We start from the raw sequence: 20,825 nt of genomic DNA, 5'->3' as shown, positions 1-20,825 counted from the left end.
GAGAATTATCTAAAACAGGGATTCATTAGTTTAAATACTCAAAACCAATTTCATTAGACTAGCTACAAAAATACGTCCCTTTCTTTCATATTTTGCACAAGTAATCAGTAATATTTCCTTCTGCTTAGTAGTGGACTATTTTTCCCAAGAGATATTTAATTTTAAGAGAAAAATATGTACTGAAAATTTTTAATCCACTTAAAAATTTTCATTTAAATGTAAGAATGATTACCTTCCAAATCTAACTCCTAATTTTAATTAGCAGAATACAGAAAGATTTCTCCCTCAATGTATTCACTATCAGTGGTGTTCCTGAAGCACTTTGTCCCCCTGAAAGAAAAGCTTCGTTATGTGACAAATCACAGATCTTGGCTATCAAAACAGAAACAAAGACTTTTATGTGCTCATGTCCCTGTTGCCCAAACCTTTACCATGGCTACTTAAGGAACCATGATTTTCCTACTGGTGTTATCTACCAACAACAGCTATCAGAAGCAGCAGTAGCAATAACTTCCACAGGAAAGACTTGGGTGGCCTGAATAATGATGAATTCATACTAAAATGAAAATAAATACGAAGGCACTCCAGATGGTCTCAAACAATTCATATGATCAGACTGAAACGAGGAAAAGGAAAGGATCAGAAAAGAAGCGTTTCAGCTTAACTTGCAATCTTTTTTTATACATCTCCATTGTCGCAAATTTCTCTGTGAGCCTCTATAAGCCAACATTGTGCAAAGTCTTAAATTATTATTCTTCTAATCATTCTGTATTTCAGAAATATCATACTGAAAACATCTGCCTTGAGAGGATCTACCTTCACTGAGCTGCAGTAGATGGAAATCAAAATTAATCACATAATTTGCTATAACTTTTGTAGAACAACGTCCAATTACTGATTTTACTCTAAATTGCCCAGAAAATGTTGTCAAAAGCTTTAGATCCTGAAAACAGAGTGCAACAAAACATTTACAAATCAATAGAACAGCTTGACTTTAAACACTTGTGAAGAATAATCCTTTACAACACTTCAGCCAATTGGTACGTACTTTATTTTTTTAATGCTGTGAAGTGTCACGGAACACTGACCGTTTACTTTTCTGCAAGGTAGTTCAAGTACCAAACCAGTAGTAAGTTTTAATTTTATTTGCTGATCTGCATAATATTTTTTAAATATCTTGACAATTTCGTAAGAGCTGTTTCAAGTGGGTTGTTTCCTTAGAATTCAAAACATTTTTATATACATTATGCTCTTCAGGTATCCATAGAAGATGATCACAAATGCTATTTTATTTCCTCTTTCCCCACCCTGCCCCAGTTACTCTTTCATATGTATGTTTCTAAATACACGTTTAACATACTCAACTTAGAGGAAACTTCTGAAAACTGGTAAGGTGCGAAGACTATACCCACTGAGAAAAGGGTCAAACTGTTTATAGTTCTACAAAATTAGTGTCAAAGGCACATAAGAAATAACACATTCAGACAGGCACATGTAACAGCAAGCATTAGCTTTCACCACAAAGAGTTAAAGCAGAAAGAAAATGGGTATTTCTTCTCCAGTTAACTGTAAGCACTGGACTGCATGCCATTATTTTGCCTTCCAGGCTTTCATAAAGGTCCTTGACTGAATTCTATACCTAATCAAGTTCTTTATTCAGTTCTTTATTCTTTATTATCATCATTGAATTCTCAAGCCTTGTACTAAAACTAGGATCAAAGGTTATTGGAGAAAGAGGCAAAAAGCACAATTAAATTTGCTTCACTCCCTAAGGAAAAAAGCTGACATTCCTATAATACAAATTTGTCAACTTACTCAGACAACTTACTCAGCCTTTTACCTATAAGATATTAAACAGTTGCCTTGCTTTTTTCCTAGCAATGTTCTAAACGATTAATACTTCAGCAGCTCTAGAAATTACAAAGAGGCAAAACAAGTGGCAAATAAATTCAATTAAAAGGACCGAATTACTGTAAAGCAATGCAAGCGCAGTAAACTTGTGTACAATTCTTCCCACTTCACCCATCTCTCAGCAAGGACTGGTCAGAACAGCTAAGCCTGATTACACAGCGAAAAGGGTCACAGAATCTGCAAGTCTCTACAACTACAACTACCCAGTGAAATTTATCCTCTTGCATTAACGATGAAATCACTGATAACCCATTTCTTAACAGCTGAAGGAAGTTTCATATTCACTAGAAAGCAGCAAAAAAACCCTCCCGCTTTTCCAGAACACACACCAGGAAGGGAATTCTTTGGTCAGTTCCAGTCACTTCTTTTGTGGGTTCACTAAAGAATTATTAACTTAAATTTGCACCATATAATTGTGGGGTAATCTTTTTAAAAGTGGAAATACTCTTAACTCGACTTCAAAACTCACAGTTGGTAAAGTGAGCAAAGTTCACTGAGTTTAAATACTACTGACACTGAAAAAAAAAAATTTTTTTTAGACTGTCCTCTGAGTTGAGGGGAAATGGCTGGTACTCTCACTTGATTACACAGATGAGACTTATGCTTTTGTGATACTTAAACCATTCAACTGGCACTGAAATTGAAAGTAAGTATCCTTATTGAAGGAAGGGTACACATTTTAAATGCTACTTAACACAGTCTTTCTGTCATCTTCTGTTCCTAAACATATTCTTCTTAACATCAAGGTTAAGATTATTCTTAATGAAAAACTCTGAAATTAATTTGACACATTGCTAAAAAGGACTCCAGTTAAGTAAGGAGCTTAAGTTCAACTGCATTTCCTCCACTTTAATGGACTGTTCAATTAAATCAAAATTGGAAACAAAACCAGCACTTCGGTAGTATAAATGTAGTTAGAGGACTCTAAAAATAAGACAGAATCACTAACCATAAGGAAATGTAATGTTTTCTATTAAAGCAGATGGTAAAGTTGAATAAGCAAACAAGCTTCAGGAAACTTAGTCCCTTCATATTTGGCAATGTTTGATTAAGCAGTTTTTTCTAATTAACATTCCATTAAATACTTTAAAATTCCTTCTCAACTTTTTGCAGTTGGTCATTCCTCAAAAGAACGAACGAACAAGTGATCATGACTACATTGGTACTGTCAGAAAATAGGGATGCTTTTATGACTTTTCCAATATAATTGAGTGAAAAAACAAAGACCATTTAGTTTCAACCCAGTAGTCATCGTAAGTCAGATAAGTGCATGATTCACAGGTATGTACAACAACAAATAGAGATGATAGAGATGTCTTTCATTTACACTTGTATAATTTTCTGGGAAAGAAACTGCCAGCAGAATTAGAATGAAAGATTACAAGAAAGAAACAAAGCATACTACTACATTAAAAAGAATGAGGAAATAAGAGTAAGTACTAGACCTAACTGATAGACAACTGGAAAAACAAAACCAAAACCAACAAAAAACCACCAACCAACCAAAAAGAAAAAACCCAACAACAAAACAAAACCAAAACCAAACTATCCATTATCAGCAAAAAAAACCCAAGGCTATTCTTCTCAGTTTATGTGGTTTTCAGATATCTATCAGTAAAACATAAATTGACCTGAATTCAAACTCTGGTAAAAAGTGTACTTAAAACACTTACTAGCTACACATACTTAATACACACTACTTGCACATTGGCAACTTAATTAAATGCATCTTGTTTTATCAGTACATAAGACAAAGCAAAAGAACCATTCCTTCTAATCTGTGGTCTTCTGAATCAGAGGTAAATAATCTTCCAAATTACAGAACTTGGAGAACCAAAACATTCTCCAAGTGTTCTCATAAACTCAAGTTTTGTAGTATCTCCATACTTGACAGTTGATGACAGAAAACTTAGTTTTTGCACTATCATTTATACTCATTGTGCAGCCAATTCATATACAAACAGGTAAACTAGAGTATCCATTACATTCTTTCACTTACCAAATTCAAAGATGAAGCAAACTAGGCAAAGAGACATCCCATACAAGGTAATGCTCAGTAACAAAACGTGGAAGAGGGGTTTAGCCATCTTTTGCTTGGGAACTGGCTCTACATCAACTCTACACATGAGAAACAGTGAGTATGTCTGGTTTATTTCTTGGTGTTTGTTTTCTCTCTTTTTTCTTTCACTTGTCCTTCACTTCTTAAACTATTTTTACTCTCAACCCATGGGTTTCCTCACTTTCACTCTTCCCTTCTTCAGCCATCCCATTGGGGATGGGAGAGGGAAGCGAGTACGCATCTGTGCGGTGCTTAGCTGCCGACACCAGGGCTAATCCGCAAGACCTGTTCTGTTCTGAATAGCTGCTCTTAACTCTGTTAAGTGTTTCCACCTCAAGGGAAAGTACAGAGAAGATGGAACCAGAGGATTCTTGAAGGTGCAAGGTGATAAGACAAGAAGTAAAATACAAGACTGTACTCAGATAATTTTGACTGTATATAAAGAAAACACTGTTGACCACAAGGGTGGCTGAATATTGAATGCAGTTCCACTGTCACAGCTTTCCTCAGCAGAAGGGTAATTTACTACTACCCATCATCAAGCAGCATAATGAGAGGATGCAGATAAATCATATACTCATCCAGAAATATCTTTATATAAAAGCAATGCAGTAAAACTAAATAGGAGAGGAAAACATAAAACAGAAGAGACAAGGTAGGCATGATGTTTATAAAAGGGAAATGTGCAGCAGAAGAAGGGATCGAGTCGAGAAAGGATTCAAGTTACAAAGATCAAGAGTGGAACATTAAGGAAATTATAGCAGTAAAATGGAGGAATGCCTATAGAGTCTTTTAAATCTAGGTCATTATGCACAATTTTCTGAATTTCTTTGCTTTATTTTACATAGTTAACTGAATAGAATCCATAGTCTCCATTTGTCCAAGTGCCTTCAACTTGCTTGCTTCCATTCTGTAATTCCTTAGACACAGGTCAGAAATTCTCCTTGCACAAAATCTGATTTCCCGCTTTTCTGGCATAATTTACACGGGAGGGAAATAAGGAAACATTCATTTGGTAAATCAGTCACTCCCTGGTATCCTTCACTCCCTGCCCTTTCAAAAATATCTTATTGTAGGGCTGGAAGTGCTACTAAGATTTCATCACAAAGTCACTTTAAAAGTGTGTGTCACAAGACAAAGAAGGAACAAAGTATTCCTCCAGTGCTTTTGAACAGATTTTTTTAGATATACATACACATCTATATGTGTATATACACACGCACACACGTATACATTATATATATACGCACACACATACATTTTTATTTAGTTTTTTTTAACCAAAGGGTAAAGCAAGACATGAGATTTTATGGGCATATTAACTCAGCTGTGTACAGTTCTCAGTACAGCAGAATAAATTTATTGAAGTTCTCAATGCCATTGAGTTAATGACTGTTATGAACTCTTAGAAGTTTAACTCCTTGAACCTAGAGTGTTCTTCGTAACTGTTTAATAAACATACAAGACTTACATAGAAGACAAGACAGTCAGACTTAAGATTTGGTCTAGCACAGAAGTGCCTGTTGCTCTACACTGCACACCATAATTCCTTCCAGAAAAATACCTAATAAGTATCCACAGAGATTTTTAGATTATTTCTCATCAATAAATAGATGGTAACTTTTTCCTACTGCAGAACTTGCAAAAGCACTAACCAAAATAATGTAAACCTAAATTTTTTCTTTTTAATCTACTTGACAAAACAGAACTCCCCAGTTAATTATTGCACTAATACATACCACAACTCCAAACTGTTCTGACTCAGCAAGATCGTTATATTCATCCTTTAATTCGGCTAAGGCATTGAGTTCTTTCTGCTCAGGAAGATTCTTCACTAGATTCTAAAACAAACAAGGCATTATATTAAATTTGTTATATTAAACTAGCTCAGATCTTAAAATAACACACTTAAAACACCACAACATGGGAAGGCATGAGAAAATTATGGGAAGCTTATTTTATTTACGTAGCTTTAACACTATATAAACATCAAATCAAGCCAGTAATTATTTAATACAGACATCAGCACCTCCATTACAATCTCTTAATTTGAAGAATGCCTTCTCAGCATTAAAAAGTTAGACAAAAAACTTTTTGACGCTGTCACAGCCTGAACAATTATATTCTATATACAATGGTTTTTTGCCATCATGATTGCATATTGGTCATTAAATCTTAATCAAGAAATAACTGGTCTGTGTAAAGTAAGACACAACTACCTAAAAAAATAAATAAGATCTTCAGACATTATTCAAAACAGCTGTACACAAATGTCACTTAAAAACACCTTACACAAAAAAAAGCAACATCTCAAAACTGTACAGATCCTCTGGATGGCAAATACACTGTAACTCAGTAGAAAGTAGAACTTGCCCGAAATTTTATCCATGTCCCCAGAGAAAATGATACAATTTATTATACGATCTTAACATCTCAAAATACAGATGTGCTACATGTATTAAATATTTATATGAAAGCTGATGAATACTTTGTTTTAACAGACACTCAGTAAAAGTTTAGGTTGTGTTTAAATTTTGATACATATGTTAATTGAAAACAAAACAGTAATGCAATTCTTCAAGGGAAAAAAGTATACATTTAGGTTCAAGCAAGCAAGAGTCAAAAGGCCTTCTTTGTTCAAAAAGGTTCATAAAAAACCGAAGTGAAATAAAATACTATTAGCTGATATGATTACATTATGGCTGTCCACACAGAGGGTGCCCCTTTACTTCATTTCCCAGCTCCACAAACTGCCTTTGTTCACATAAAAGACTTACAGGAAAAATTAAGAAATAAAAATAATGTAATATTTTGGATACTGGATATGGGATCCAAAACACTGTCATAGCTTGGAAGCAAGTGTGATTCTGTGGAATTTCAAAGGGCACTGAGTTACAGGCAAGCACTACCACACAAGAAATCAAAGGGACTGAACTGGAAACATTTACCTACAGACAAGAGGCAGAGATATCTCCAGATCCAGGCGGACACAGTGTCCCTCCTGCTTTCCCACTGCAGCCCTTAGGAGGATTTTTGGCAGGGTAATTGCCTAACCACATAATAAAATGAGGCAACCTGGTTTTGTACGCTGTGTTGGATAATCTATAGACACTTAACATGCATTAGAGAAGCCAAAGTAGTGCACTTGTGTTATTAATAACTTCTGAAAAATCAACATGAGATTTACCCAACTCCACAGTGCGATGATTCCTGTACCAAGCAACTAAGCAAAAAATATGCCTTCACATGGAAATCAGTTTTTCTTCTACATAAACACAGTGAGTCCCCAAGTATTAAAGAGAAAATGGGTAAGCACTTTCTATATGCTCAGTTATGCTATACTCGTTTAGCTTTCACCACTTTGATACTTAGAACAAAGCAGTTTCTACATCTGCATTTTTCCAAAGTATGAGTTTTGCTAAGCATGAAAGAAAGTTTTGCTTTCTAAAATTTTTCCAATCAGTAGTATTGAAAACTGTTAAACTGGTAAATTAGTTAATAACTCTGTTGAAAGATTAGAATAAAAATACACCAGAATAGACAGAACATGAAATAGATGGTATGGTCCATTTACCTTAGTACATTTCTAAGAATATCTGTAAAACACAGAAGAAATCTCCTCCAGGTTATCAGATAAATCTCCCTGCTATTAGAAGCAACTCTGCCACACCACTCCCTTCGGAAACGCATCAGTCCCCAAACCCTCAGTTTTTTGAGGATTACAGGCAGCTGAGTTTTGAGCTAGTTGCATTTGTGGTGAATTCATATACATTTATTCTGGTACTAACATTGCCTTTTACTTATGCAACTTCATTTTTCTCTCCAATGCTTATGCATATCACTTTTATGTAGTCATCTCCCCTCTCAGCTATTTATATTGCTAATCTAATCAAGCCAACATTCTCTGGCTTCCTTCTACAGACTGTTTCTCTATCCCTCAATCACCGTAAGTAGTTTTTAAGTTCAGCTTCTCTATTTTAAATTCATTTTTGAGAAATGTAACGAATATTTTAGATAAGGTCTTATAAGAGCATTATTCAAAATGCATATTAATTATCCTCTCTACTGGGAATACTTGACCTGATACACCTCACAATCACATTTGCCTTTTTTGCAGTATACGGGGTCTGGCTTGGATGAAGTTAATTTTATTCCTAGCAGCCCATACGGTCCTGTTTTGACTCGTGAGCAAAACAGTGGTGACAACACACCCATGTTTTAGCTACTACTGAACAGAGTTTGTGCAGCTTTGAGGCCACCTCTGCTTCTCGTCCCTCTAGCAGGCCAGGACTGGGCAACCTGCACCCCCCGCCGACGCACCAGCCAGGCAAGGGGTTAGGACCAGGTGAGAGTTTAGCTGCTGGCCAGGGTGAGCCCTCCACATAGAGCTACACCCAGTGCTAGCTACACCTGTCCTGCTGAGCATAGACTCACTATTAACTTCTCCTCAATCATTTCCAACTGATAAGCAACCATTACAACATTAGATACCAACATTTTACAATTAGCATGCCAGATCATGACCTTACACTTCAGCGTAACATATTACATCCTACTCTGATAATCCAGGTCTCAAGATAACTCTACATTTGTAGAGATAACCAATATGAAACTATTCTGCATTTGAGATATTCAAGGTGGGGTTTCTTCTCCCCGCTGATTTTTTTACTTTACTAATCCTGTAGGCTTCTCAATCAAATCATCTGATACGCCTGATCAGTAAACATAAACTTAAGGCTTCTTAATTCCAAATACTATGTATCATGTGCATAAGCTTTTTCTAAGATGACATAATCTACTAAAAATACTATCTTTGGCCATTATGTGAATACATGTTCGACATGCGTTTTATTTAATTTTAGAGTCCATATCCAAAACCAATCAATTTCATGTCGACACAGCATGCAGCAGGACACCATAATGAAACACATCAAATAAAGATTGCAAATAGTTTCCCATCAAATGGGAACCTCCAAAACCATTATGCCATAGCAAGCCCCGCCCCCACCCAAAATAATCAAGTATTATCCCAAATTAGATATGCATATCAAGTATTATCCCAAAATAAATATGCATGAGAACTTTGGATACTGAATCTCTATTTTCAAGCACATTAGGTTAGGTGGTACAAGTCCCAGAATATGACACTAGGAGAAAATATAACTGCATGTACTGCTGTGAGTACAACAGTTTGAGGTCTATAAGAAAACAGCAGCTTTTCCTTTAGAACCTCAAGAAAGCAAAATTCAAGAAACATAGGAGGGCCTTGATGAGACAAGAAAACCTGCAAAGGACAGGGAAAATCAGTTTAAGAAATTTAATTCTATTTTCACTGTATGTTTTGCAACATAGTAATTCTGTTAAAAAATATGTTAAATTTTGAAGTAGTTATGAATTTCATAACTAACTGTGAAAAGACTAGGAACTCAGTTTAACCCAGTGTCCCTGGAATAACCATTTTCCAGGTTCAAGAAAGGGAGAAGAAATTAATTTAGAAAGCCTTGGGGGGACAGGAGTGTAAGTAGGAGACAGAGAAGGACAAAAGAATAAGTAGAAGTTGAGTATGCTAGCTAGAATAAATCTGTGTGTGACATTAAAATAAACCAGTTCAACATCAGTCTCGCTGGTGTGCCACACCTGCATACCATTTCAAATTTACATGTTTCTCTGCTGCAGTCTGTCGTGCCCCAGAGATCAGGAGAGGCACTGTACGCACTTGCTCTCCTCCTACTGTGAGAAAATCAGAGAGGGATGTAAAGAAGCTGTATTCCATACTTTCTTCTCTCCAGTTGAGAGATTTGGGGCTTAAAATAAGACCAAACCAGCTTGAGAGCAGGTTTGATTTACAGATGGTTTTTGGTTGTAGCAGTATCCTGAAACATTCAAGTAGTTTCATCTATCACTAGTGACAAGCAGAGCTGTTTCCACAAGACGACTGATGAAACTTCATTATCCACCAGCCTAAATCTGGTAAACGCTTGTCTTTGAAACTGTAAAACTATAGAGTTATCAGAGATTTATTTCTGAAAGAGAAACTTCGTAAAGTTAGAGATTCAAAAGTACTTTTGTTAATAGTGTCTTTAAAGACCATTTTACTGTTATAATCGACCATATTCAAAAGCAGAAGTGAAATAAACAAAACAGTAAACACAACTGATGAATTTGTAGCTGATACCCAGAATCTTCTGATTACTTTTGAATCCTTATACCTTTACAGCATTTTTATGTGGAAAACAATCTGTGAACAAAACCAGAAACATTTTCACGTACCTGAATCAAGGATTCACTCAGCTTCTCTTCATCAACTTCTAAAATTATATTTTTTATTTCTTCATAAGGCAAACGGAAAGAACCCAAAAATATTGCTGAAATTCAGTAACAAATAATTAGAATCAAAAAGATTGACGTAAGAAGGCAAACAATTTCTAGCAACTCAAAAATCATATCTTCATAGAATCATAGAATGGTTAGAGTTGGAAGGGACCTCAAGATCATCTAGTTCCAACCCCCCTGCCATGGGCAGGGAAACCCTCCACTACACCAGGTTGCCCAAATTAAGGTGATCCACAATGAAGAATTTTTCTATATAAAACAAGCAGTAGATGAGGCACACTATCGCAGTTTGACTTACGAATTTTACTTCCAAGAAATGACTATGACAACAGTTTTAACTGTTTTATCAGCCTCAGTTGCTCCCTAGTAGTGTCACTCATCTCCAGCAATAAAGGTCTATTTTTATGAATGGCAACAGATCTGCATTACTACTTTACCAGACTTATTCAGCCACTAGAAGACTCTAGCTATTATTTTTTGTTTTCATAACCATGTACGAATAACTGCAATGCATTTACAGTTGGTTGAGTCATATTTACATGACATTCTAAAAAAAAAAAAAAGCCATGCCAAAAAAAACCATTCTTAACTCCATCACTTTTTAGGGTAACTAAACTTATACAAGAGACTATGTATATTTTATACCCTTCAAACATGGGAGTTCTCAAAGCAATTTGATTTCAGGATGTTGTAACATCTCAACAGAGCCCCATTCAATAAACTACAAGGTATTCGTAATGCAGATGGATTAGCATACCATTTTAATGAAGTGCTATATATTCAACCTGACTACTATGGCTAATTTTCCTATATCCATATTTTCAAAACTTAAGTTTTATATCAGTTCTGCATGGTGCAATTTCTACTTAAGAAAACGTGCTCATGGACGTGGTAAAAAACGATGCACAGGTTTGGTTTCACACACTCCATTTGCCAGGGGCAAAGACGGATTAGTGACATTTTATGGTGTTTCTAATTCAAATCAAAGAATCTACTACTCTTAATAACTGATTGCACTCCATAAGTAAAATAAGAAGCAGCAGCTTTGAAAAAGAGGTGGGGCTGTTTTCCTTACAATTTGTAGTAGTAGTACTTGCACCTAACTTATCCTATTCCTTAATATTTATGTCTTAAGAAGTCTAACCCCATCAAGCTCTATTTCTCCATTAGTCTGACCATAAAGAACCATTAGGGATAGCCTCTTGAGCACAACCCGCAAAACCTACCAATGCTGTGCCCTTCCCTGAAGCAGTGCTTATCATTTAATTATACTTCCAGTCTACAGTAATTAATGAAAGAATAAAATTTTTGTTACCAAAAAAATATACTTCATTAACATTTAAGTCTACAATGTTTTTCCATGTCACTTTTTAAGTTTTTTCGAGTTGTATAGTGAATTTAAATCACATGTATGTAAAACATTTCTGAACTTAAGACTTATGTTCACATTAGCCAGTTTTCAGAAGAAAAATATTGCACATATAAACAAAAAAACCTTTTAAGAACACTCGTGTGTGTACATGCTAATTAAATATTCACCCAATGCATTTGACATCACTTACATAAATTTTGTGCGGTTTTTCCATCCAAAATTCTTAATTCTTTAATCTTTTTCTTTGACTGAACTGTTTTCTTTTCTTCCGAATCTTCTACTGCCTTTTTAGCTGGAAAGAAGATCTTTATTAAATTCTGATGCATTATTACAACTGTTCAATCTTAACAGACTAATAGCAACTCAGCTAGAAAGTCACAGTAATATGCACCTATTAGAATTAGTTCAAAGCAATGTTCACTGCCTGAACATACTGTAAAATATCCAAAGAAACAAGGCAAATTTAGAAAACTAGGAGGAACATGACATGAAAATTTTAGTATGACAATGACCAATTTTCCTAAGTACTATCAAATTATATTTATACATTTTAGGCCACGAAATTTGTTATCTTCAGTTCCAGTTTATTCCAACTACTTTTAAAAATACAGTGATTTGGTGTTACCTCAAAGCACTTGAGTGCCCTCTGTTGAAATATCAGTAACTCAAATACCATCTGAAGTTCTTCATCCCAAACCAATAAGATAAATTACTTGATTTATCACACTACACAAAGGTAAGTTTTTACTAATTATTGTTTCATTGGTAAGGAGAATAAGCAAATTGCATATATTTTAAAATGATTTCTTTTTAATTAGCAAGGATTCCTAGCCTTATATTCAGTACTTAAAGTTCTATAGAAAATAATGTGGTATTAAGATATTTAAAATATATGCTGATTTTTTGCATAACTTTGGTGTTAATTAAGTAAACCCATTAACAAGGATCTATTTCCTTTTAAATATCACATAACATCTTCGGCACTGAAGGAATAGAAACTTAACGTGCTTCACATAAATTAAACTTAATGAACATTTTAAGTCATTCAAATGTAACTGAAAAACTTGAAAGTCAAATTAAGATGAAGTTTTAAGCAGACTAAATATGTTTTTCTTCTCTGAACATTGTTTTTTGCTGTACTGACTTCATCAGCATGGGTTTCATTACAAGTATGTCCTAAGAAAATGTGATAATTTTTAGTGTGAAGAATAACATCAAAACCTCAGTTTCAACCTCCTAAAAAAAAAAACAAACACAAACAGAACCAAGAAAACACTTATTTTTCTCCTTATATACATTACCACTAGGAAAATATCTGAAATAAAATAATTCTACTAGGTTTATTCCACTTGAATAACTAGTTTATATTGGGTATTTTCATACTAGCATTAACTATGCTAGTACAAAATAGTTCCCTCATCTCCAGCTATCTCTAAAAAGTCTAAAGCAGAAAAAGCTAAACAGAAAAGACGATTCAACAACAATGCAACACTTGTTCTCCCCTTGCCCTATCATTATTCTGCAAGTCTAACTACAGAATATGACCAGGTTGCTTTATATTTGTGAAGGGACAGAGCTACACATCAACTTGATAATACACAGATATTTCATAATTCAGATAGAATCAAAATTCCCACCAGCACTGACCCTTTAACTACAACAAACTACCATTTAAATCCTGAAGTGACACTCCACGAAATAATCACACCCTCATCACTAATTGTTCTCAATTAAACAAGGAAATAAAAACAGGTGCTCAACAAAACAAACAAAAAACACCCAAGAGTTAAAAATTAGTCATCCCATGAGAAGGCACTAAACTTAATGAGTTCTGTTCTATGAACAGATGCTATTGAAAAGCCTCGATTTGCGTCGAGACAGGTGAGAGAAATGATTCCAAGAAGATGAGTGACCTATTCCAAACTTCGTGTGTTTTACGGATTAAACTGTCTGGGTTTCCATACATGACCAGGTCTTTAAAGTGCTAACAAACACACACTCTTACAATTTGCTCACAGAGTACTACACTTGTCGCAGCTGTTGTGAACTCTGAAGACAAACCTGTTCTGTACCCAGCTAAGCTAGTACACACGCGGCTTGCGAGACTGCAGAGGTAACAAAAATACTTAGTAGTAAGAGAAAACGAGATAAACTTAAATGTTTTTGTTAATGAATGTCACCGCACAGAAAGGTAACTTTTTTCCTACAGTGGTAATTCACATACACCTGATCAGACACAGCAAGGGAGAGAAACACCTTTGTGAGCAAGAGCTCGCAGGCAAAGGTGTTACACGAGCCCAACTTACAACACGTATTAAGTCACTCAGCTACCACAGTGTAAAAAAGGAAAAGTAGTTTTAGGGGTTCAGTTTTTAAGTACGCAATATTTTACAGAGAGACACACACAGGATGGGCTGAGTCAGAATTCACAATGGTAACTGCCCCCACAGGCCAAACAACCAATTTGCGTTACTATCCCTCCTCCCCTCTTCCCAGACTGCATCCTCTAACAGCGGTGAAACTAGTAACCACATTAAGAACGCAGAAGACCAAATGTTCAATAGTTTTGTAACAAATCATGGCTACTCTTACCAGCTTAAGCCTGAAGGGCTGCAACACCACTGCTTATAAATCATCCATTTTATAAATATTTAATGTCTAGGTTAGATTAAAACTTTTCCATTTGGAAAAGACCAGAGAAGACATTCTTTCCAAAGGTTCTTACCTTTTCAAGCATGAGACTTTATGCCAATTCATAAAAAACATGGAGAAATACTAAAAGGATGCTTACAGAACCGTACCTAAGTCACAATATAAGATCAACACTGATCTTACCAACCTGAGACTTGTAGGCAGAAAGAGACATCCAATTACTAGAATTTCTCCAACACAGTTTGACTCAAGCATTAGGTTATTTTAAGCATCAGATAGCTATCCAAAGTTATGCTCTTCCCTCTTCTGTTAGTGGATCTCTCCCCTCTGATCACATGGTCCATTTCAGCAGTGACTTGACCAACAGGACCATGGATCACAGAATTTTAAGAAATAATTTAATAAAAAGCTACTTGATACATCATTTCAGAATCAACATGCTATTGCTGACCAACATCCCAACCTTTTCCATGTACTCCCTTCACCTATGCCTGTTTAAAGATGAGAAATGCTTTTTGATTTGATGCCACAGATCCAGAGGGAGAGATGAAAAAAGGATTTTACAGCAGTCTATGTAGAGTAGCTCGAAAAAGCAAGATGAAAAAAAAAAAATCAATCTGGAAGCTGAAGTATCTGTATTAATTTATACAGACCTTGGAGTTTAGTGCTGCAATTATTCATTACAGCACTTGGATAATAGCACTGGCTGACACCTTCATTCAAAATCAGCTTTTTTTCAAACCAACAAGTCTTACAGACAGTACCTAGAGCTAGTGACAGTCATTCTCAGGTTTCCATAACAAAGATGGTGGTATTTTAGGAGAAAAAGGTGTAGCAGAAGGGAAGTTTCCTTACGTTCTGATCACAAGAACTGGTTAAGCAATAGGACACTGAAAGAAACAGGTCAGCTCTCTAAGTATGAAGCTTTATGCCACAGGGCCCATCTACCCTACTCTGCTGAGGTAGCCATCCACCTCTGAGTACCCTGCCTGCTTGAGTTTGCCTCTCGTTTCAGAGCACATGATGCGATTTTTCCCACTTTAAATAAGGCTTGATCCAAATTCAGCCCTCCAAATTCATGGCTCACCTGTTTCACTTCCCAGAATATACACACTAATCAAGTTTATGTCAGACCTCCACTGCATTAACAGTCCTGGAACAATGGGAGAATCCTCCAATAAGTGGTTAAGCCTGTCCAGGTAGTCAAGCAAGTCACTATGCACAAGTGACGAGTATCTCCTTCCCAAGTTCTCAGTAAGAGAGTCCAGGAGCCCAAGTATTTTGTCATCACATGAGAGAAGCATGCCTACCAGCAGGGTAGAGTTCAGACTCAAAAAGCTCTGTCGGGTTGTGCTCTTGTATTTCAAATCACTGTGTCTGTGATAACAGACAGAGCTAATGCACTTCTGTTGTGTTGATGCAAAGCATTCTTAAATCTCCAGCCCTACATCTGTTTTTCTTAATGAAAGTTAATCCTTTTCACACAAATTTATGTAGATTAGTATTTGGACTATCTGGAATACATATATATATACACACATACATACATATATATATATATATACATAGACACGCACATTGAAGAAGTAGGAAAGAAGCAAGCATTTTTTTTTAAAAAAGCAATAAACAGTCACTGAAACAACAAACTACCTACCACTGCATAAGTATCTCACACTGGTTATACCTATAGAATGTTTTGGTTGGGTTTACTTTTCTTTACTGTCTACCTCAAACAGAGAGGAGAGGGAAAGGGAAAGAGAGACAACATGATAAAAGGTAAAAGTTTTAGCATATGCATACATCTCTTTGAAGACCAGAAAATACAGATCTAAACACCAGCGTTATGTAACCTACAATTTTTTTTCATTTAGAGTTCTATTTTGTTAGTAACTACCTATTTGTTTATCAGTGTTGGAGGAAAAAAGCTGATGCAACATGTTGCAATGGATTGTTTTTTGTTCATCTTATATTATGCAACGCACGTGCAGCTCAAGTGTGGGTACCTTTAGCAATACCTTCAACTGGGAACTCATTTAATCCCACAAAGTGCACTGCTTGAAACCCGTGTAGGGTTTAAAGAGAAAACAGCAACACTAAACAAAATGTTGAAGAAGTCTAAAATACATAAAGCAAAACTAACGATAATCACAGCAAAGAACATACACAAACATGGTGAAATACTTCAGAGACATAATTAAGAAAAAAATCCCACCATCAGTACTTTTGTACTTCTGTAGAAAAAAAGTGCAAATGACTCTTTAAAATTACCATTCTACACTTGTTCATCAATTCAGCTTCTGAACATCGTTAAAAGTCATCACGACAAACTTTTAGAAACACATACGCTTTTACTCAATGCAACTGGAGCTGTTAAAGCATTTCATTCTGAGCTGAAATGTCCAGTTCAATTTCATCTCCCTCTTTCTTTTTTTAAATAAGCAGTGAATAATGTTAATAAAAATAACAGTAAAAACTGTCAGTCATGAACATCACGAGGATGAAATTAAAGGGAGACAAAAAGAGGGACATTGAATTACAGCGTGGAGTAAGCAGAGATTTTGGTGAACTTTAGCCGATCTGAACCTGAGCCTTAATCTCCAATTTCTATCACATCTGTACCCACAGTGAACAACGGCCCTTGTATTGTCACAGGAAATGAATGAGTAATTTTATCTTATTTCCATCTGGTAAGTGGCTTACCAATTGCATTTACTAGTACTTGGCAGAAAAAAAGTAAATATACAAAATAAATTAATTGCTTTATTATTCCCTTTACCTGAAAGTTATATGGCTAATACAGAAGTATAGCACCAAAAAAAAAAAAAAAATTAAGCGTACATATAGTTTAAACGGATGTAAACTACACATACAGGAGTCTACTTGAACAGCTGAAACTATTAATTACACTGAGAAGTTCCCTCAAAAACAATTCCATGTAAAACTTGGTAGAAAAATGAAATAAGGAGCTAGGAATGCCATTGAAAAATTAGAAGGTATTTTGTAGCATAAAAAATAAGTAAATTCTATTGCACCATAGTACAACTTCTTCAAGCCTGGCTAAACTATTGATAGTTTTCTATTTCTTTGTTATTTCTAGAGGCACCCAAGAATGGAAATAAAAGTCAGAGACAAGGAGGAAAGTCAAAAATAATGCAGTCTCAAATTTGCACTTATTCTCTTCCCTCACCAATAGACCAACTCTGAGTCTTTCCATTTTCCTGACTCCATAATTTTCATGCTCAAACAGAGCAGCAGTTCACCCATCAGGCCTCGTTAGCTCAGCGTTAGCATAAGCATGTGAACTTCACCAACCACTTGTTTCAGTTCAGCAGGTGAAATATGACCAACCTCTTGTTCCAGACAGCAGAATGAACTCTGCCAAGTTTTGTGTGCTCATGGAAACAGATAGCCAAACTAAGCAAACAACCTGTTGATCATCAAGAGACGCAAGTGTGTCCAGAAACATCCTGAACAAGCAGAGCCCTGACAATGGCAACAAGTCAGAAAACAACAGTGCAAGCTAAACGGACCAGAGACCAAGGAGATATTCTCTATCCAATTCTACAACCAATGCAACTACAGCATATTCAATGGATTCCAGAGGAGAGACTCTGGGAGATGCCATGGTTTGCACAGCTGAAGCCACAGCTTCTCTCCTGGACCACATCATATCTCCTACAGAACATATATGTCATGCAATTTGTGAACTGCACAAACTGAGATTAAAGTGGTTTCATATTCAAATTCATTTACAGTCTTCACGCTGTCATTTGGTCTTAAACTTTGGGAAATAGCAAACCATTTCCCCAAATATCTAGAGATAAATACAAGAGCAGTAACAGATGCTAGCTGCGACCTCTTGTCAATTAAGTTAACAGCTGTGTGATCTCATGTTTATTCCCAATGCCACCTGGCATTTTTCAGTTCACCTAAAATCACTCACTTATCCATTCCTGAAGTAAAATTAATTAAGCACTCCTGCTGTCACTCTGTCCTTTCTGCAATCAGAAGAGCTAAATACTTGGTACGAAGTTGAAAATAAAAAAAATAAATAAAGAAAGAATTATTAAAAAGAAAGTGAGCAATTGATCTGAAAGTGGATCTCAGTTTGAGCTCTCAAGATAAAAGAAACCAAAACTGACAGGGGAAGAAAATATGGGACCTCTTGCAATCTCTTAAGTTTTTTGCTTAATTAATGTAATGAAGCTGAAGAAAGTGACATCAACCCAACAGATTACGCCCTCTGGAATCAAAAAGTAATTAGTTTTAAAAATCAGTTTTATCAAAAAATAGCAGGAGATCTATATTCCTATTATTTGTTCTTATAATACAATTGATTGTTATAATATTTGATCACCATATTTAATGATCACAAGAAATATTTCTTGTTCTATTAAAATTCCCCTAAAATGTTTGTAACCAGTCAATTTTCAAGTGCAATTTGAAAGTCTGCAACAGGAACTTGTGCATTAAAGTTATACAGCTAAAGTTAAAGTGCACTTAATTAACCACTCCATATCACAGTTGCTTTCAGCTTTCTATCAACAGCTTGAAATTAAGATGATGTCTGGGTCACAAACACTTTATTTAAAAACAAACAAACAAACAAAAAACCACAACACAAAACCCAAACACACAACTGATTTTGCCCCCTTCCATTTACCCTGCTTAAGACCAACATAAAAGATGTTGCTTTTGCTGAAAGACAGTGAGTATTAACAATTCATCACATACAAATGGCCACAGAAACACAAGCAAGTGCTCCTTCTGAACATTAGGAATCAAACAACAGCAGGCAAACAATGATTAAACCGAAAACATCCTCAATGGGCCTACTTAACTGTGCCGTACATGTGCTGTAAGAAGCTGGAATAAAAGCTAGTAGCCTTTTTGATGAACTCTTCTCTCACATTGCCTCTATGAATATTTATACAAAAAAAAGCCTCAGGACTGTCCACCCCATTTCTCCCTTTGCCACTGCTTCAACATCGGCAACACTTAACATGAACATGTTGGGTTTTGCTCCAAAGAGATGCTTATCCTTGGTGGGTTGTGCTGGGCACTGAGTTATTACGTGTCTCTGCTGCCCATATATTAGTGCCTGGCTCAAGAGATCAGTCCGTGCATTTCAAAAGTAACACACTAAGTTGTCATGTGGGTCAGAGAAGACATTTGCCTATAAAAAAATAACATGCTGCCTATAACGGTGTTTCTAATTTAGACAGTCTCATGTCCTAGTTACATTTTCTCCTCTGATATCAGGCCATCATCACTACAGAACTGTGAGACAGAAGAGCTATAATTATATTCCAGATTCTAACTGGTACACCTGTTATTCATATAACTCTCAAAAGTAAAAGTACCAAGATTCAGACCAAAAAAAAGTAAAACAAAATGTCAAAAACCTATCATGTTTTAATTAAGATTTTAATAAACTTGTTTTCAGTTATTACAGAGTTTATTTACTAAGTCTAGTAAACAAAAAGTTTTTTAGATTAATAGTTCAGCTATTCTTCCTCTTCCTTGATTAGGCTTGTTAGAGGCGTATCTTTCCCAACAAAGACACTTAGGGGAATCACATTTTCCAACAGATTTTTAGAAATCATGAAGATAAAACGATCCCAAGATCCAAAAATCCTTTTATATAGTCAAGTTAAGTAGGTATTCACGTTCAACGGAACAGACTAAAATTTTAGCAAAAATTGAAGTGCCAAATTGATTTATTTTCCTCTTTCACTGTGATATTCGATATATAGAGCTCCCGACCAAACGTTTAAAAACTAAGACACACATTACCAAATCATATTCCAGTATCCTCTCCCTTTTGAAGTATTTCTCTACCATCAAGGTTTTAAACAAACATGCATGAAAACTTGTTTCACTTCTACATATCTAAGTCCCAAAACCTTCATTTTCTTCACCACCTTCGAGATCTACTGTAGTTTTTGAAGTGTAATGTGGTACAGTGAAATACACAATGTTATACTTCCATTCACTTAGTACTTCAGAAATTTTATTTCATGTCTAGTAAAGAGTTCTACTCTCCTACTAATTTAGAGATTAAAAAAAATATTGGTAATTAGCTGGTATTTATTGTTTTATTAAGCCAGTAGAACTCGAAGGGATGCTTTCACATGTATCATGTCCAAAGCGTAATTTCACAGGGGAAAAGGATCATATTAAAACTAATTGGGAAATTATCTGTCTTAACAGATTCTATTAATTTCTATAACCAGTAAGCACTGCCCTGTGAAGCTGACCAGTAATCACAGCTTTGACAGTTACTAAATACAAATAGTAACTGTAATCCTTATTTATAAAATTTTGGTAAGTTAAGTCTTCCATAAACAAATGTTTCAAATTGTGGCATCGTAGTGGACGGTATCAAATAAATCTAATTAGTTGCATATCATCTATAACAAGCACACCTTTCAATCTAATCATATGTGAGGACAAATGTTTTTCTACATGTCAGTGGCAGGAACACAGGCTGCTGCA

At 35.4% G+C, this 20,825-nt stretch overlaps 1 protein-coding gene across 2 annotated transcripts in view; it reads right to left on the bottom strand.

Annotated features, from left to right (window-relative positions):
• The window catches only part of DIAPH2 (diaphanous related formin 2), a 223,844-nt gene that overhangs the window by 135,535 nt on the left and 67,484 nt on the right, over positions 1–20,825 (bottom strand). For both annotated transcript variants that reach the window (XM_086619411.1, XM_086619412.1), the window contains 3 exons: positions 11,866–11,967; positions 10,241–10,335; positions 5,710–5,811 (listed from right to left, as the gene is read on the bottom strand). In XM_086619411.1, the coding sequence (XP_086475537.1) occupies positions 5,710–5,811; positions 10,241–10,335; positions 11,866–11,967 (299 nt within the window). The remainder of the gene's footprint in view (positions 1–5,709; positions 5,812–10,240; positions 10,336–11,865; positions 11,968–20,825) is intronic.

Source organism: Tauraco erythrolophus, chromosome 13, assembly GCF_009769465.1.
Source record: "Tauraco erythrolophus isolate bTauEry1 chromosome 13, bTauEry1.pri, whole genome shotgun sequence".
NCBI classification, from domain to species: Eukaryota; Metazoa; Chordata; class Aves; order Musophagiformes; family Musophagidae; genus Tauraco; species Tauraco erythrolophus.
This window is presented reverse-complemented; position numbering and strand designations above follow the sequence as displayed.